The sequence below is a fragment of the Aegilops tauschii genome, chromosome 1 (assembly GCF_002575655.3).
Source record: "Aegilops tauschii subsp. strangulata cultivar AL8/78 chromosome 1, Aet v6.0, whole genome shotgun sequence".
Lineage (NCBI taxonomy): Eukaryota > Viridiplantae > Streptophyta > Magnoliopsida > Poales > Poaceae > Aegilops > Aegilops tauschii.
The window spans coordinates 230,329,352-230,348,664 of record NC_053035.3 but is presented as its reverse complement, the minus strand read 5'-3'; the positions used below and the strand labels follow the sequence as shown (position 1 = coordinate 230,348,664).

Genomic DNA, 19,313 nt, shown 5'->3' with positions numbered 1-19,313 from the left:
GTTATGGACCAATGATATTTATCTTCAATTATTTTATTAACGGCTCCAGATATAGTAGAAGAAAAAAACAGAGTACGTGCGTATGCCACCTCGTGCAAAGAGGTAAAAGGCCCACGCCAATGACACCCCAGATAAACCATAATGTTCGGAACTGTGCAATTTGCATACTTCCTTCGTTCAGAAATATAAAATGTTTTGGATATCTTAATACGGACTATATACGGACTGAAATGAGTGAACACACACTTATGTATATACATGTGTACATACATCAGATTCAGGGAAAAGGTTAGAATATCTTATATTTGTGAACAGATGAAGTATTTACTAAATAATGACATCGCACAAGTGAATATACTATGAGTAAAAAATGTACTTTTGAGTATATGTAACTTGTCATATATTACCAAAATCCTAGCATTGATTATAGGGGGAAGACCAAACAAAGCAACTGAACTATCATGGTTACTAATCATATAACCAATGGCAAATGAAGATGTATGCAAATCGCTTCACCGCTTAGAACATTGCACTAAGCTAACCGGGTACCGATAAATAAACCAGCTTCAACCAATGCCTTGGACGTTGCCATCGTTTTCCCTTGCTTTCTGCCAAGAAGTGAATGCATACCTAGTGAGTAGTGACTTGCTCTTTTTGGTTGCTTTTTGTCATGTTGCGACATGCTTGGTGTCTAGAGAGGCCTTGTGTTAACCAACAGCCAGTTGAGAGAATTGCCACTCAAGAAAGGGGAAACCTGCAAATAGTCGTAACTCGTACTTTAGTGGGGCAATTATTCCAAGACGATGAGGTTGGTTACTGTAGGAAATTATGTTAGTTAAACATGAAACTGTCGTCCTTTAGGAGATTTCATGATGCAAGTTCAAGTATTCCTTCTCATGCACAATAACTCCGCTCTTCGTCAAGTAGGTTTAGTAACAAACTGGTCTCAAGTATCTAGAGCTCACCTTTTCCCAAACTTGTTCATGGTATTCATTGACCCAATTTATCTCCGAAGGTGATAGCAAGGGTAAGTCAATAAGCTTTCTCTGAAGTTACAAAATAAGAAAATAATCAGAATTTCATGAATAATGTGCTTAAGCTGGACAATAATAACCAACAAAACCAGCAGGTATAACTAAAAAATGATCAATAGATGTAATGAAAATTTGGATTGTCAGGATGCATATCAAAGACCATACATTCAGGCAGGGGCTGAGCCAAGAATAGGACATAGGGTGCCAATGAGATAATGATCAAAGAAGAGTGATAAAACAAAGATATATGAAGACATAAATATAGCATTCATATCAAATATAGCAATATATGTAAGAGCTATAACACAATGTAGGGTTGATATCAAATTATAGCAATATCTCATTTGCACTTTCATGAAATCATATATGTTTTGCTTATACAATAAAAAGCTACATTTCTGTTAGCTCAAGCGTAGCTCTGTGACTACCAAGCCCATTGAACAAGTCAAGAATCTCATTGGAGCTGTGGCGACTAATCTTCAGCAGGCTTGATCTCAATAACTCCCTCATGCATTCTCGTGATGAATCCTTGCTACACTGGTGGCAGTGCTTCTCTACTCATATGGACACAGACTTGGCTCTCGATCATTGCATTGGTATTGGTGGAACATATGGAAACAAAGAAATGAGATGGTATTCCAAAACACTGCTTGCACAGTACATGTCCGTTTCCAAAAGCTTCGGCTCGAAGCGAGGGAATGGGTGGATGCGGGCAAGCGAAGGCTAATGACACTAGTCGAATGACCTTTAGAACCCGACTAGGCTGACATGTTGTATTTTACAGACTCACTAATCTCATCCCCTTCTTTTAAATTTTAAACTTTATTCTTCCTATCGCAATGAAAAGCAGTCACACTGCATTTCGTCAAAAGAAAAAACTCATCGGAGATCTTTGCATCTATTTCCTTCTCATGCAGACGATCATGTAATTCAGGAGAAAGTTACCTCCCTTTTCTTTCAACACGCAACAACTGACAAGTAGATACTAACTACTCCCTCCATTCCTAAATATAAGTCTTTTTACAGATTCCAATGCGGACTACATACGAAGCAAAATGAGTGAATCTGCATTCCAAAATATGTCTATATACATCCGTATGTACTCCCTCTATTCCTAAATATAAGACCTTTTAGAGATTCCACTATGAACTACATACGGATGTATATAGACATACTTTAGAGTGTAGATTCACTCATTTTGCTCCATATGTAGTTTATAGTGGAATCCCTAGAAGGTCTTATATTTAGGAACGGAGGAGTAGTTCATATTGGAATCTCCAAAAAGACTTGTATTTAGGGACAGAGGGAGTAGTAATTATGTCTGTCTAACTGTCCACAGTTTATTAATATAACTCGAGACTTAGTCCTTGATTATATCTAGGGGGCTGTTTGGGTCAATTGCCTGGAGCGCCCAGCCAAAAAATTGATGTTGAATGCGCCTTGGAGAGCTGTTTGGACGGACACCAAATTTTTGGTGTGCCCAGCTCTCCACCTTCGCTAGTTCACCTCTGCGGCATCTTTTTGGTCAGACAGGGGCGGCCAGAACGTCCGCCAATTATTTGGCGTTCCCCGGATTGGCAGGGCCAGCTCTGGCGCAAGCCAAACAAAATCTAACTGGTAGGTAGCAGCCGCAGTGGTCGACAGTTTATGGAACGACCCATGGCGCAACAATGGAGTGATTCAAGTCAAGTCACGTACTTAAAGTACATATATATGCGTGAACCTCCATTGAGCCAGCTACTAATTACTCAATTAATACATACGTATGTACTTAAACTAGCTAATACTAATACCTGGTGAAAATCGTTGAGGGGACCTATTGGTTGAGGTTACCAGTCACTGGAATAATACTGGGGAACTTTTTAAGGTGATATCTTTAAAAGATGTATTGTCAGCTTGATTACTGACTGTTCAAATTAGAATTATTATTTGTATTCATATCACTATCTATAAATTTCATCGACAGAAAAATTGGAATAAATAAAATGCATGGGTACCTGAATCGGAACAAAAGTTAGTTTCTCAAAGCCCAGGTATGAGATGCCGCCAAAAGAATTGGCTAAATTAACCTCCTTCACCAGAAGCAGATTCTGCAAGGTTCAAAAGTATAAATAAATACTTGCAGTACTAACTTTCAACTGAACAATCAGCACATAAAATATTGAAGATTGACATGAGCACCAAATAGGAAAACTAACCTCGATACGAATGCCAAATGAATTGTCTTCATAATAACCAGGTTCATTGCTTACAATCATGCCCTTCTGTAAAGCTGTCAAGTTTCCATATCGATAGCTTATGCTCTGCGGGCCCTCATGGACGTTGAGTGCAGCTCCAACTCCATGACCTGTGCCTGAACCAGGGACAAACATGCTCCAGAACTTACATGCATTCCATTTAGAAGACCAGTCAAACCAATAGTTGGTATATAGATGATTCAGGGCCAGAGATTTATGTGCTCAGAGAAGGTACCATGTCTGTAATCAAGCCCAATCTTCCAGAGAGATGATCGTGCCAGAACATCTAGCACAAAACCTGGAGTTCTTTCTGGAAATACTGCCTGATCTAGAGCTATATGGCCCTGTGCCAACAAATTCCATTACTTGCATAAGGTATTGAGAACAAAGAAGTGAAGTATTTGAACATACTCTACTATTCATTCCTCAAAAAAAAAAACTCTACTACTGAAGTACAGAAAACAATACATAAAATAGCTCACTGTTGCTGACACGTGTAGTCTTAAGAGAAATTACACACCTGCAAAACCCTTGTGAAGCATTCCTTCTGCCTCGGGGATGGCTCACCAAAATGAACTGTCCTTGTAATGTCAGTCGTTCCATCAACATATTGAGCACCACTATCTAACAAAAAGAGATTGTCACTTCCAACAGAACTGCAGCTATCCGGAGTTGGTCTGTAGTGTATTATAGCACCATTTGCACCATAACCTGCATGTAAAAAAAGGATTAATGGGTAAAAAAATCAAGAATTCTGGTCTCTCAATAGTGGGGACATCACACACTTGCAGACTGGAAGACATGGAAGAGTCAAGGGTGTCATCAAGAACTAGATGTGTCCTTTCATCCCTATTTTGCGTGACAATCAAGCTTACCATAGCAAACATGAATATCATACTAAAGCGACAAAGTACATAAAAACAGTATTTATACTGAAGCATATCATCAAAGTAGTAGTCCTTAATACAACAAAAGGAGTTGAACTTTTTTCTGAAATACAGTAGATTAAATTTGATGGAAAAGGACTCATCCCAGTGCCAAGAGGCCACATAAGTAAAAAGATATTGCATCACCCTACCCAGCATGCTGTCACCAACCGAGGCATAAGCACAAATGAACAATAATCATCCAAAGCCTTCTTTCGACACAATGAATCCAGACACGGCGCAGAAATGAGAGGAAACACCATAACACATAAAACTCAACAAATTAGTCGAGTAATCCGATGACAATTTGCTATTGATGGAAAAATGTGGGAATATACCACTAATAGTGTCGAAGCTTGTCTCTATAAAACCATCTTGCTTTCGGCGAAATTCAAGAAGATTTTCTGCAACTTGCACTTCTGTAAGAGCCACATTGTTACGAACTTCCTCCTCTATCCAGCACCAGAATTCTGCTAAAGCAGCAGCATCTCTGCAAGTGTATTACGCACCAGTGCAGGCAATGCTTGGGTCAGATGGCCCAGGATTAACAGAAACGCTGATACAGAAAAAAGATGGTGTGTGCTGAATATTGTAAGTGAAGTTTCTCTTTTTTTATGTTCACATGAGGAGAAAAAAAAATGAAGTGAGTATTGGTCACACTACTGCCTCTACATCAGTACAAACATAAAAGCTATCAAAGCGATTATTGTGATAGGTCAGAAACATCAAAAGACACGTTTATTAAGAAGCCACCATATCCATGAAACCTTTTCTGTGCATTTGCTACAGTAGAATACATCAGCATATGTTTCAGTACCATCAGTTCTACGAAATTGACATTTTATATTTTCTTAGAATAGTTTTGAACACAGGAAAACCCTGAATTCGTAAGTATGCTGAAACAATACCTTAGATGCGAGTTCTTCATTCCTCTAATTTCTGACTCATTTTTAACTGATTTGGCAAGGGTGACTGGTGAGGCTTTGTACAGACCGTTTAACTCCATATTCTGAACACCGCGCTTTTTGGTGGTCGGATCATCTGAAGATGCCTCTTTGCCAATTTGCCTCTCTGTCTTTCCTCTTTTTCTCATGTATCTGTCACAACCAGATCTAAATACACTGACTATGGCAGCATTCACACTTGAAGAATCCAACCACAGTTTTGCACCCTTTTCTGCCAGCCTACAGAAGAAAAACCACTCCCCAGTTCAGACAACACAACGGAACAGGAAAGAGGTAACTGCAGTGAAATAAAACGATTAGTAGTTAACCATTTACAATTATCCACTTGATAGTGCATCTAGTGCCCCCTAGTGAATTTTGATGATTAATGACAAACGATTTAACGGACTAATGTGTTTAGTGAGTGTACACAGGTGCATAGTCCCAAAGGATGTTGGTTTAACCTATGGATGTCTGACCCCTAGAAATGTTGGACACTGAAGACATGGTTTGCCTCTTGAAGACTTTATAGTAGCTTTTAGTGCCTCAGTGAGTCACTTTGGGTTTAGGGCAAACCGTACTATTAAGAGGGGTTGGATATCGTGGTTAATGGATGGAGCTTGCTGATGCTCAGTTAGAACCAACCAGATACACAGCATATCCTTTGAAATCTCTTTGAGATGCATTAGCTATGTTCGTTTACACCGGTTTTGAGATCCGCATCACCGAGGATGACCTCTATTGAGCGCGTTTGAGTCTTCAGTTTTCGCTGTGTACTCGGGGCGTGGTTCATCAAGTTCGGTGTCTCCGGTTGTGAAATCGGCGTCACACCGCTTAGCTTCTATCAGGATGTAGGAACCCAACGGTTTGGGGCTGCCCTAAGTGTTCGCTCTGTTCGAAGATCAGCGGTGTCAGTTAGGATCTCATCGTTGCCGGGATGAACCTATGTTGTGCCTTTGCTGCGGCCCTTTGTCTTTCGCTGTCGAGTTCCTCACACCGGTGTTTCCGGTTTGGCCATCAGTGTGGTCAAGATGAGGCTCTCGAAGGCAGGTTATTTCAGGCGTAGTGCTTCTGGTTCCTCGGTCGGTGAGTCTGCTAGGAAGGCGACGTTACCGTGTTGCGACTCTGTTGACACATCCTTCCGCTTTGCGCCTAGTGCCACAAAACTATCCGTTGTCTGAAAATCCAGCAGTGTCCGGTTAGTATCCCAGTGCCGCCATGTTGTGAATCGTGAAGCAAAACAGCTAGTTTTCTGAGCGGCCCATGAAAGGAACCGAACCCCTACGAGCTCAGGTAGACCCCCAGTGCAGTTATTACACTCTCATACTTCGTGTTCCCATTCCTCTATGCTCTTGAGCCCCGTCTTAAGAGAGGAAAACCATTGAGAGACAATAGTTGAGATTCGAGCCTAGATATCTTACTAGTTACTCTTGGAGATTTGGCCTAAAGCAAAGTTTGTACAGGTCCAGGGATCACCTCAAGATCCACCATGAGTGATCGGCTGAGTTCCTCGTGGACTTAGCTCAAGGAGAACAAGGTATAACCTCAGTGGTTTCAGAGCATAGAGCTCAGCCTCTCCAGAAAAATATATTGCCAATAACTTGAACTTCGGGAACTACATACGCTGTCTTCATTTCCCTACTCTTTGTGCTTGTTTTTATACTGGTTGGTACTTGCCTTCTGCCCTACATAAATCTCAATCTTTCGCTAGTTACAATTTTTAGTTTTCCCTTCAGCAGACTAGAACTAAGTGAGATGAAATTACAGAAGAAGTTTTTACTTCTTGCACTATCATACCCAAATAGTGGCTAATTGCTTTTCCAACATACGGATTCTCAAACACATGTTCGGTAGTTCAACCAATAAACAACCCGAATCCAGTAGGTACATACAAGACATGTACAACACCACAATATAATTGTTGTTTTTCTCCTTGCAGATTTCTTTACATGATTAGAGATTCATAGATAAACATGTTTCTAACTATACTTTTGCATCTTACTAAATTAATGTATTCATGAGTTCGACTCACCTTTGAGGCAGGGATGTGATTACATAGGTGATTTGAATGTGATGGACATAACGGAACCCCCGCTTTTTAACAGGCTATATAACTTACAAACTGTTATGATTGAAACTTCAAAAATATGCATTTGTTTGGCCAATTGTTTGGCCAAAACAAACAATTGACTTGATCAAGTGCCAAATCAAATACATGTGAATCTCATCTAACTCAAATCATAAAGCAAGAAGGTGCCATCATGATCAAAATCAGGAAGAAGGCAAAAGCTAGTGAACTACTCATCAACCATTCCAAACAGGCTGTCAAAAGCCAATGTAGGCATTAATTGATGAAAACAGAGACTTCAGGTGGTCCTGTGCCAGATTAAGTGCATATAGGTCTTACTTCTCAAAAGATAATTGTTGTTTTCCTGAATAGGGTATGAAGATGTATGCAGCTGCTAGGGCACAGGGTGGGAACTATGAAGCTCATAAGTATGCAATTCACATAATCCAAACATGGTATTTCATATTTTCCGTATTTGGCAGGAAAATAGAAAACCTCAGTCCAACATAGAGTACAGGCCTTTGCAGTAAATATTCAATGTTCCACACTTCATTCGCCTTAAGGCTGTATTAAACCTTGATTGACTTCCGTGCAGATGAATTACAAACTGATTAGAATAATCAGATCACATTGTTTCCAAATTTTGAGATGACAAACAAATATAGGTAAATTGCATAGACTGCATTGATACGAAGATACAGTAAGGAACTGCACATTCAAAGCCAGACACCAAGCTATGTAAAATATTCTTTGGTAAAATTTACCTTTCTACATCAAATAAAATTGCTTCATATGATTTTAACTTTACTCCAGCTTTCTTGAGGTGCTCCAATACCTCCTCAGATACTTTGTTGCTATCTACAAATAATGTAGCAGTGCTCATCTCCACAGTCAAGTAGCTATAGAATACAGGTGAATGTGGAACATCACTTCCTCTCTGCATTCAATTGTGGTGTCAACCATCAGTTTTGTGGAAAGTGTATTAAACAAAATGCAACAATATTTAACAGGGTTAAAAAGCGCAAACGTCCTTGTACTTTTCAGTTGTCATCAGATGTTGTACTGCTAAAACATCAGGAATTACTTATTGCATAGTAAGTCTTTGAAAAATGCAGAATATTGTAGATTATCATGCAACCACGATTATCAAAACAATAAAAGTATATACTTATAATGCCAAACAGGGAGCACGAAGTGGTAAGTAGAACAGTCAATTGACCTGTACTAAGCATTAGTTACCAATTATCAAAGCACGTATACGGTAATAACATTGGGAAAAAATGCATGACTAGTAACAGTATAAAATCATGCGATGCTTTTGAATCCAGCATTTGAAGTAGCTGTCTATAACATGCGTCTATCATGTAAGGGATTGGAAGTGAAATTATTACATATGAGAGAAAATAAACATGCGGAGTTTCAGGTTCAGAAGTAATCCATCTTAAACTGCAGGATGCTCATAACCAGCATACCATGTCAAAGTAATGGTGACAGCTAAATCTTACCATGTTTAACAACCATGCAACCTCATCAAGCATTGAAATAACCACAGTGTCACACCCATTTTCATCAAGCTGTGATCTGACAAAAGATAACTTCGATGCAACGTCAACACCAGCATACTTGATGGCATGCACCCTGGTAGGTTCGTTTGGGGGCGCTGGCCTTGATTCTCCCCATATCTCATCAACCAGGTTAAAATCTCTAATCAAAATTAACTCATGATTCTTGTCAGAAATAGCAGCCTTCAATTCCTCAGCAGCATCAGATGAGAAAAGGAACTGCATCCTTCAAGCAAACAAAGAATAGAGGATTAGGCCAAGAATACAATAACATAAACAAAGTGCAGAGTCGTCAACATATCAAATAATCAATGGGGAGTAATTATGGAATGTATGTGCCATGAAACACACTTAAGCCTTAATCAAAATTTCAGCATAGCGTCTTGTACGTGTAACAGAAAGAATACAAGAGAACATACAGGTAAGAATGTAGTAAGATTTAAGAGTAAAAGTAAAAGAGTTGGTAGATACGTAACTACTGCTGTATTTTTTACTCAAAAAGTTAGCTTATGGGATCTTACTAGTATCACAAATCTCAAAATTAAAGTTGCATAACGGGGCAGTATGAAGAAAATAAGATTACATTCACGATATGATATTGCAATTCCAGCTAACCAAATCATGACTTCACTTATGATATCCTTGAATCACTTAATGAAATGGTCAGGTAATGTTAAATCGTGATCCGGATTCTACTGCCGTGTTGGGCACGGCATCGTCTCATGATAAACGTAGGAGTGGTGTAGGGCTTTACGTTGACGTCGACATGTACAATTATAGCTCGTTTTCTTATCCTCCAAGACCCTTATATACTGCCATCTATATATACTGTCGGCGTTCTGGGAACGGGGGTCTCCAGACTTGCCTGCCTGCGGCCCACGGCGTGGCTAAGTCAGCAGGCCGTACGGCCCATCTTCATCAACAAGGCATCCAAGAGCTTCGCGAGGGGCCAAGCCTCGCGAGGCGGGCGACGCAAGACCTCCTCAGGAGTGGCCTAGTCAGGCAGGCTCACGAGGAGCGGAGATATCAAGGCGGGGCAAACCTCACGAGGCTCTCGTGACGTGAGTCATGACGATTGGCGCCAGGCAGGCGCCAGCGCACGCAGCGTCCTTGTTTCCTCTTTGGTGCTAAGGAGGCCAGCGCAGGCGAGGAGTACCGAGGCATCAGGCAAAGGTTGCTATATCGGTGCAACGAGACCAAGACCAGGAGGACGGCAAGGCGGAGGTCATCGTGGAGCCCAAGACGGCGTCACCACCAGAACCTTTCGCAGGCGAAGACCACTTTTGTCAGGATAGCTTGTACTAGCTGTCCCCCTTCGAATTTGCCCGCCGTTGTTGGCTTCCTTCCCGCTCAATATTTGGGAAGAGGACCAGGGCCTATATAAGTAGAGCTAGCCACCACAGTAGGGGCATCGAGCAGTTCACCCAGCTCTCACCCGCTAAGTCACTAAGCACAAGAACACCTCAACCTCAGGAGGCTGTTCTTCCCTCTGTACTGTTCATCATCAGCCCAAGAGGCAATCCACCACCACCACACTGGAGTAGGCTATTACACCACATCGGTGGCCCGAACCAGTATAAATCCCGTGTCTTCCTGTGTTGCGAGTTTGTCGAGTTCGTCCGCAAGATCTTAGCGAGCTAGGGCGTAGATCGGTAGGAGGGAAAGACTTCGCACGCACCCCAGTGTTCGAACCTTAAGGGTTTGCCGGAACCTCACATCCGACATTTGGCGCGCCAGGTAGGGGTGCGCCGTAGCTTCCCTTCCATCAGTTCGTCGCTCCATCGCTCCGTCGTCTCCATGGCAGACGCTCGCCGTGCTTGAGCTGAGCGTCGGGCTGCCCTCACCGCCCGCGTTGCTCAGACGGCTCCCGTCGGCGGGCCACCTCGTCGTTCTCCGTCTCCCGCCGCCAACGCTGCCACTGGCCCGGCGGGGAACGAGCAGCAGGAGTCCTCGCTGCATCCTTCGGTGCGGCAGGACGGCCGCACTGCCACTCCATCGCTGACCCCGGCCGGTTCTTCGTCTCACGCTCGTCGCGCTCCCATGGAGGCACGGGCCGCGCTCCTCGCCGCAAACGAACTCCTGCGCTACCGCTCGGTCGACGACCTCTACGAGGAATGGCTCGACCGCGTCGCCGAGCTCGTCCGCGCCGTCCCTCTCTCTACCTCACCCTCAGCCAGCCACGGGCGATGAGGCTCATGGCGCGCCTCCGCCACCTCTGCCCCAAGACGGTGCCTTGGCACCAAGGCGCGCGGCCCCACGGCATGATCCACCACGCCCGGTGCCCGCGCGCGAAGAAAGAAGCTGCCAGGAAATCCCTCGGCCGCGAGAAGCTGCGCCCGCGTTCCCGCGCCACCTCGTCAAGACCGCGCGCCGCCCGTAGCGGCGCCGCGTGGACCTCGTCAAGACCAAGCCCCTCCCGAAAGCGGGCCCCAGCAACCACGGCTGGCTGCCGCGCCTTCACCCCCGAGCTGCGTAGCGTCGCCTGGCCAGGCAAGTTCAAGCCGGATCTGCCTCCTCGCTACGACGGCACCGCCGACCCCGCGGAGTTCCTGCAGCTCTACGAGCTGAGCATCGAAGCAGCCAACGGCGATGAGAAAGTCATGGCGAACTGGTTTCCCATGGCTCTCAAGGATGGAGCCCGCTCCTGGCTCCTGAACCTGCAGCACGGCTCGATCTCCTCCTGGGACGAGATGCGCGACCGCTTCGTCGCCAACTTCCAGGGCACTCACGACCCCCCTCCAGCCGCGGGTGACCTGCGCCGCATCAAGCAACAACCAGGAGAGACCATCCAGAAATACATCCAGCGTTTCAACAACACCCGCCTCAAGATCCCCAAGGTCACGGACGAGGCCATCATCTCCGCGTTCTCTGACGGCGTCCGCGACGTCAAGATGAAGGAAGAGCTCGCTATCCACGAGGAGTTGTGCACATCTCAGGAGCTGTTCAACCTGGCGACCAAGTGCGCAAGAGCTGAGGAGGGGCGCCTTTCCCTTCTCGAGTTGCCAGCTGCAGGAGCAGAGGAGAAGAAAGCCAAGGCCAAGGACGTGAAGCACAAGGAAGTAGCAGTGCTAGCAGCGGAGCCCGACACCAAGCGGAGCAAAGATCAGCCCGAGTCATCCAAGAACAGCCGACCGTTCTGCGCCTTCCACAACCTGAACACCCACAACACCAGCGACTGTCAAGAGCTCAGAGCCATACGAGAAGGACGCTTCGGTCGACGCCCCAAGCGCAGCGACCGGGGCTACGGCCGTGGAGGACGACGTGGAGGCGGACGCTGGGACGACCGTGGCCCGCGCCAGGAGTGGCGCGACAGGCCTCGTGAGGACCGCTGGCAGGACCATCCTCGCAAGGGGGCCTGGAGGGACCAGCCTCGTGAGGATCGCCCCCAAGGCAACACCGGTCTTCCCCCGCTGCCGCCACCAAAAAGGAACGACGACCACCATCAGGACGAGGGGGCCGGGGGCTTCCAGGAGCCGCGCGCAATCGCATGCATCTTGGGCGGCGCCCAGGCCCCAGCCTCTCAGCGCATCTTCAAGCAGTTTGCTCACGAGGGGAACGCGGTGCTCCCCAAGCTCGAAGCCACGCGCCCGCTCAAGTGGTCCCAATGCGCCATCACTTTCAACTCGGCAGATCAGCTCAAGTGCGCGGCCACCGCCGGCGCCCTCCCGATGTTGTGTTCCCCAGTCATCAGCAATGTGCAGGTTACCAAGACCCTCATCGACGGCGGCGCATGGCACAACGTCCTGTCCGTCGACACGTTTGACAACCTCCAAGTGCCGTATAAGCAACTCCAGCCAACCAAACCTTTCTCAGGAGTGACCGACGGCTCCACCACACCGATAGGGCAGGTCCGCATGCCTGTCACCTTCGGGGAGCGCAAGAACTACCGCACCGAGCTCATCGACTTCGACGTCGCGCACATTCGCCTGCCGTACAACGCCATCCTCGAGTATCCGGCCCTGGCCAAGTTCATGGCAATCACTCATCACGACTACAATGTCCTCAAGATGCCAGGAAGCGGAGGAATCATCACGGTCCCATGTGAAGAGAGAGATGCGGTGTGCTCCCTTGAGCACGCCTTCCAAGCTGCAGCAATCGACGACCCCGACAGCAGAAGTGAGGGCCCTCCGGAGGCCATCCCCAAGAAGCAGCAGCTGCGCCGCGCAGGACCTCAGGAGGATGGCGACGCGGCAGGAGCCTCATCCGGATCAGCGTCCGTCCCAGGAGCGCCTCCCTCCATCGCATAGGAAAGCGCACCCAGCGCCCTCCTCGGACAGGGCTCGGGGGCTCTCTTCTGGAGGGCCTCAGACCTTGCCAACCTCACGAGGGAGGCGTTTGGGCACCACTTGGAGGCGTGCTTCGCGGCACGTGTCCCTCAGGAGAGCACAGGGCAAGGGGTGCCCACCACTCAGGAGTTCATCACCAAGACCACTCAGGAACTGCAAGACGCAAGAGCCATGCGCGGCGACAGCCGCTCATGAGGCGCAGCTCCCCATCCTGACGAGGATGCTGGGCTGCGAGTCTGCATCGACGTCTCCGGGCTCAACAGGGCCGCATCTCAGGAGCGCTTCTGGCCATCGCGTGTGGGCCGCTACGAGGGCCCGCCACACAGCTACGTTCGCATGCCCTTCGGCTTGCCGAGCGTGGCGTCAACCTATCAGCGCATCATGCGGCGAGTCCTGGCGGCTCAGGAGGCCAGGTACCACGCCGTCCTGGAGGAAATGGAGACGGTCTTCAGGGAACCTCCCGAGCCCCCAGAGCCTCCCGAGGCTCAGGGCTCCAGTGGCTCATGAGGAGTCATTTCTTCGACGTACGCCTTCAGCTGCACCAACTCTACTTCGTCTACAGAACCAGGTGACATTTTCCAAACTCGTTTAGCTGGGAGCGCCCCTCGGGCTGCATTATTCCCAGGCCACGTGGGTCCGTCCCTACGGCATGTATCCCTTTTGCTTATGTCTTTAGCTTACCTTGCTGGGGGCGCCCCTCGGGCTGCATCATCCCCAAGCCGCTCGGGCCGGACCCAGTGGCATGTATCTTCCTGCATTTCCCAAGTTGAGTTGCTTTCCATGCTTAACCTGCTTACGGCTATCACCTACTCGACCATCGCCTCCCACGGGGGCCTTCTCACAGGCACGGCGCTGGTGCATTGTTCGTCCCTGCCACGTCGACAAATCTGAGCGGCCGAGCTTTGGCTCGCGGCACGCCCCGCGCACGTCACCTCACCAGGCCCTCAGTGCCTTCACTTCATCCAGAGCAACCAACGGCAGGCTGACAGCTGTAACGGCAAACCATGTTTCTGCTTGTGCCTGTTCACAGGGATCCCATGGGAAGGATAGCAGGCGGCACCGCGAGTCTCCTTTTCTCTCGTGCAATTCGCTTGCGCGTTAAAAGGGGGGCTCCTGCATCGCGACTCAGGAGCTCTTACTGGCTCTCCAGCCCTCACCCCCTGGCCTTGACCACGGCATCGTGACCTGGCATACCAGCGGCGGCTGAGCTCGCTCGAGGGCCGGGACCTGAGGACGCAGAGCACTAAGGAGAGCATGGGGAGGGAAACTCGTATGGGCCGGCCTGGCTATGCCACACAAGTTGGCGCGCAGGCCTAGCGCACCATCAGGAATCGCCACGAAATCAACAAGATAAGTCCCGCCCTCGGATCGGCTAAATGTTTGGGCCTAATGGTCACTCACGCCTTGCCGCAACCCCGTTGCGGCCACGTCGACTCCCTTTCTCGCTTTACCATGGCTGCTTGAGCGCTAAGGGGGACCTCCTGAGCATCGCGCCTCAGGGGCTCTTACTGGACCTCGGGCCGCACACCTCCTGGCCTTGACCACGGCACGCGACCTGGCATACCAGTGACGGCTATAGCCTGCCTAGAGACCGGGACCTGCCAGCGTAGAGCAACAAGCTATCGCGAGGAAAGAAAGGGGGGGACCGAGCCTTAACGGGACATGCGTTCACCAAATTCTCATAACAGGGAAGATAGGCACAAAAGACATTACAGACCCTTACATGTCCCCACGGGGTAATTCATGATTCTTCGCAGGGAACAAAAGCTAAAACTAAGGGGGATCCTATCTACACCCTCCCGTGGCAGACGCCATCATCAACAGTGGGCCACGGGAGGCCGGCGCCAACCCCATCCAGATCAGCGGCGGCGACGGCCGGACGCTGCGGCTCTCCTCCGAGCGCGGCGAGAGCTCGGGGGCACGTAGCTGTCATCGCTCGTCTCCGGAGTCTCATAGAGCTCAGGAGAGCTGCTGGACTCCCAAGGGCTGCTGCTGCTGGAGTGGCCGCGAGCGGAGCGCGCGCCAGCTTGACGCTCCTCTCCGGAGCAGCACTCCAGGCGGCGGCCCTCAGCATCAAAGACCTTGAAGAAGAGCGTGGAGACGCCGTCGAACTCAAAGTGGATCGCGAGGGCACCCCTCGCACGGCAGACCCGCGCGATCTCGCCCCAGCCGCGAGTCATGAAGATCTTGCCGACGGGGACCGCTTCGATCTCTGCTCCGGTCGCCGGAGCGCTGCAGTCGGCGTGCTGCAACCAGAGCTCGAGAGGCCCCCTCGGCGGCATCACGTCGGAGAAGAACCGCGGGAAGCGGATCCAGGAGCTTGGAGGCATCGGCGCCCACAGCACCAACTCGCGCGAGGAGTCCGCGGCGTGGATTCCGGGGGAGACGGTACGCGTCGCCGTGGCGCGGCGACCCCGGACGCGGCGTGGGCGGCGCTGCTCGTCGCTCCGTCCTCCTGAGCCCTCGGCTCGGGCATACAAGGGTAGCGGATACCCCGGAGGAGGCCGCTCGCAACAAGGCCTCGCCACCACCTGCATCGCCGCTTCATCACGACAGTGGACCGACCTCTTCTTCGGCGGAAGTGGCCCCGGGTCATCCCGGGGAGCCTTTCCCTTCCCTTCGGCAGAAAACCTTCGGATAGGCGCCATTGTTGTTAGCAGTGGAGTAAGGAGGAAGAAGCAAGCAAGCGAGAAAGAGATGGGCGACGGGGGCTCCGCCCCCTTCCCATTTATAGTGGGAGAAGGCCAACCGGCGCCTCCCACGGTCGCAGGTAATGATGGTTTTCCTTGCATGTCGCAAGGATTTGTCAAGTCATGTAGTTGCCGAGGCAGCGTGGGGAAGCGGAGACGCCCACGTCCAATCAACCGCCACGCGTCAACCGAGGCCGCAGGCTTTTGGGGCCCGCGGTGCTCCGTACTTGACCCTTGGCTTCGCCGCGAAGCCAAGCCCGAGCGCACCTTGGGCCCGGGGGCTACTGTCGGCGTTCTGGGAACGGGGGTCCTCAGACTTGCCTGCCTGCGGCCCACGGCGTGGCTAAGTCAGCAGGCCGTACGGCCCATCTTCATCAACAAGGCATCCAAGACCTTCGCGAGGGGCCAAACCTCGCGAGGCGGGCGACGCAAGACCTCCTCAGGAGTGGCCTAGTCAGGCAGGCTCACGAGGAGCGGAGATATCAAGGCGGGGCAAACCTCACGAGGCTCTCGTGACATGAGCCATGACGATTGGCGCCAGCGCGCGCAGCGTCCTTGTTTCCTCTTTGGTGCTAAGGAGGCCAGCGCAGGCGAGGAGTACCGAGGCATTAGGCAAAGGTTGCTATATCGGTGCAACGAGACCAAGACCAGGAGGACGGCAAGGCGGAGGTCATCGTGGAGCCCAAGACGGCGTCACCACCAGAGCCTTTCGCAGGCGAAGACCACTTTTGTCAGGATAGCTTGAACTAGCTGTCCCCCTTCGAATTTGCCCGCTGTTGTTGGCTTCCTTCCCGCTCAATATTTGGGAAGAGGACCAGGGCCTATATAAGTAGAGCTAGCCACCACAGTAGGGGCATCGAGCAGTTCACCCAGCTCTCACCCGCTAAGTCACTAAGCACAAGAACACCTCAACCTCAGGAGGCTGTTCTTCCCTCTGTACTGTTCATCATCAGCCCAAGAGGCAATCCACCACCACCACACTGGAGTAGGCTATTACACCACATCGGTGGCCCGAACCAGTATAAATCCCGTGTCTTCCTGTGTTGCGAGTTCGTCGAGTTCGTCCGTGAGATCTTAGCGAGTTAGGGCGTAGATCGGTAGGAGGGAAAGACTTCGCGCGCACCCCAGTGTTCGAACCTTAAGGGTTTGCCGGAACCCCACATCCGACATATACCCCATGCAGTAGCACCTAAAGACGGCATGTCGTCTCGTACTTGTAAACTCCATAATAGTGAGATTACGTCTTCGTGCGTCCGTAGTTTTTTCCCGCAAGGGTTTTCCACGTAAAAATCTGTGTCACTCGTTTTATATAACAAGTAAGAATTATAACTCCAAAGACAGCATGAAAACAATCCTCTAAAATAAAAATAAATTACTGCCAAATGATATCATCAATTGGCATGACAGAAAGCATACTCATAAAAGGTATTCATTTTGTAGAGTGAATTTGTTGATTATGTAGATTCTTATGCAGGTAAAATTATCATTTCACAGATTTTAGTAAGGGCGGTTATGGTCAGCAGGCCATGGAGAAAGAGAGAGCACAGAACAAAACAAAAGCTCACCGGGTCAATACCAACTCGAGAACCAGATGGTAAGACATCATTCAACCACTCAATAGTGGTTGGAACACCGTGATTTCCACTCCGCATTAGTGTCCAGTCATGGCTCAATTCCTTTTCAGCCTGCTCAACAGAAGAACAAAACATGAAGTGTTAACCGCATCCAAACCATATGTGCTGAAGAATTAAAAATTGCATCATCGGAATGAAGTACCTGGAGAAAATACCGGCCATCGGTCCAAAAAGCAGCATTATTTTTTGTGACCACGGCTGTACCAGCACTGCCAGTAAACCCAGTCAGGTAGGCACGTCTCATGAAGCATTCCGCAATGAACTCACTCTGAAATAAAAAGTAACGAAACAAGGAGGAGTCAGGGAGCATGCAGCATCATTGATACAAGAATAAACTGATGACTTTCTGAACACTATACAGCACTATTAGCTTCATCAGTTCAACAAACTGTGGAGACACTGCATAATATGGTATTGTGCTCTTATGTGTATTTACACTGATCATGATGTTCTGCAGCTGTAGCTCAATGCCACTTGCCAGTTCCACACGCCAAGTACATGGCTGATTTCACTAATACGCTGGGTGTATCAAGTATATATGCATGTGCGTGTGCCCCGTGCATAAAAGCGATTGCTCTAGCTGATGCCTATTTCCAGAAGGTCGTCGTATCAAAAGCAGTCCACAGGACACAACCCAACGAGCCTGAGATATCAAACGCTCGATCAGTATATGTTTCAAATTTTCAACTGATAGGTCAATACTCACCACTACTATTAATCACCGAGAGTTGCGTGAACAAAGAGATCCAGTAAGCTCCACGATTGGCACATGGTTAGCACCACACATATAGAAATGAACTATTCACTCAGGATCATTCGTGCCTAAATGGCGCGGAGTTACAACAACTAAACTAATTGTCTTATCAACACGGCCTCACTGGTGCATCATTTCTCCACTATCAACGAACCGAATCAGGAAAATGATAGCACTCATTTACAGCATTGATGGAGGTGGTGAACCTGGTGGGCATCCTGGGAGGGAACGATGTAGGCGTCGATTGCAATGTCCGGGCGCGCGAAGAGGCGACGAAGCGAGCGCAGCTTATCGTCCTCTCCGGGCGTGGGTGTGGAGGATGTCGAGCCACGGCGCTTGCGGAGCTCCGACGAGGAGAGGGCGACGACGCGGTCGTCCCCGCCCGAGGAGGCGCGGGAGGAGGAGGTGCTGGCGCTGGCGAGGAGGGAGCGGCGGGGGAGGAGGAGGCATAGGCGGCGGAGTAAAGGGGCTGTGGGAGGAGAGCGGCGGCCGAGGAAGGCGGCGGCGGCGAGGGAAGGGGAGAGGCGCGCGGCTTCGATCGCCATGGGCGCGGCCAGCGTGGGGACGGCGTGAAGGGAGTATAGGGAGATAAGGGAGCGAAGAGAAGAACGCCGAACGAGATACTCTAACGCGTGTTTTTTTTTTAAGAGGCAACACAGTACAAAGCCCATAGGCTCACGCGAACATACACTCAACCTTATAAAGACACACCTCACTTTTTTAAGTATTGTGCAAACCGACACCAAAACCGCTCCCCTCCTCTCCCTCCCTCCCGCCGCTCGCCACTCCGGCGGCGGCGGCCACCTTCCTCCCGCCGTTCGCCACTCCGGCCACGGCGGCCACCATCCCCCCGCCCCCGCCTCACCGCTGCGCCATGGACGGGAGCCCGCAGTCCATCAACTCCTCCTTCCGCCGGAGCGACGAGCGGCCGGTCGTGTCGGGTCTTGGCCTCTCCTCCGACTCGGAGGCGTCGGGCGGGCTGGGTGGTCAGGACCAGGCGACCGACGGCGAATCCAGGCGGAGGGGCGTGTCGTGGGTGCAGTCGCCGCCCTCGAAGAAGACGCTCTGGAAGCGCCGCGTCGGGTTGGAGGTGGAGCCGGGCGCTCAGCCTCGCGCCCCACCAGCGCGTCCCTCTCCGTCGCCGCGCCGGGAGGTTTCCCCGAAGATGGAGAACAAGT

General features: G+C 49.7%; 1 protein-coding gene across 1 annotated transcript; it reads right to left on the bottom strand.

Moving 5' to 3' along the window:
- Window positions 1-276: 276 nt before the first annotated feature.
- On the bottom strand, window positions 277-18,801 carry LOC109773153 (aminopeptidase P2). Its single transcript, XM_020331852.4, has 13 exons — window positions 18,342-18,801; window positions 17,524-17,649; window positions 17,313-17,432; window positions 8,715-8,990; window positions 7,974-8,146; window positions 5,106-5,381; window positions 4,536-4,687; window positions 3,792-3,982; window positions 3,507-3,615; window positions 3,233-3,387; window positions 3,032-3,124; window positions 966-1,046; window positions 277-754 (listed from the first exon to the last, which is right to left on the bottom strand). The coding sequence occupies exons 1-13, from the start codon at window positions 18,678-18,680 to the stop codon at window positions 692-694; spliced, it is 2,154 nt and encodes a 717-aa protein (XP_020187441.1). The 5' UTR covers window positions 18,681-18,801; the 3' UTR covers window positions 277-691.
- Between the last annotated feature and the right edge of the window lie 512 nt (window positions 18,802-19,313).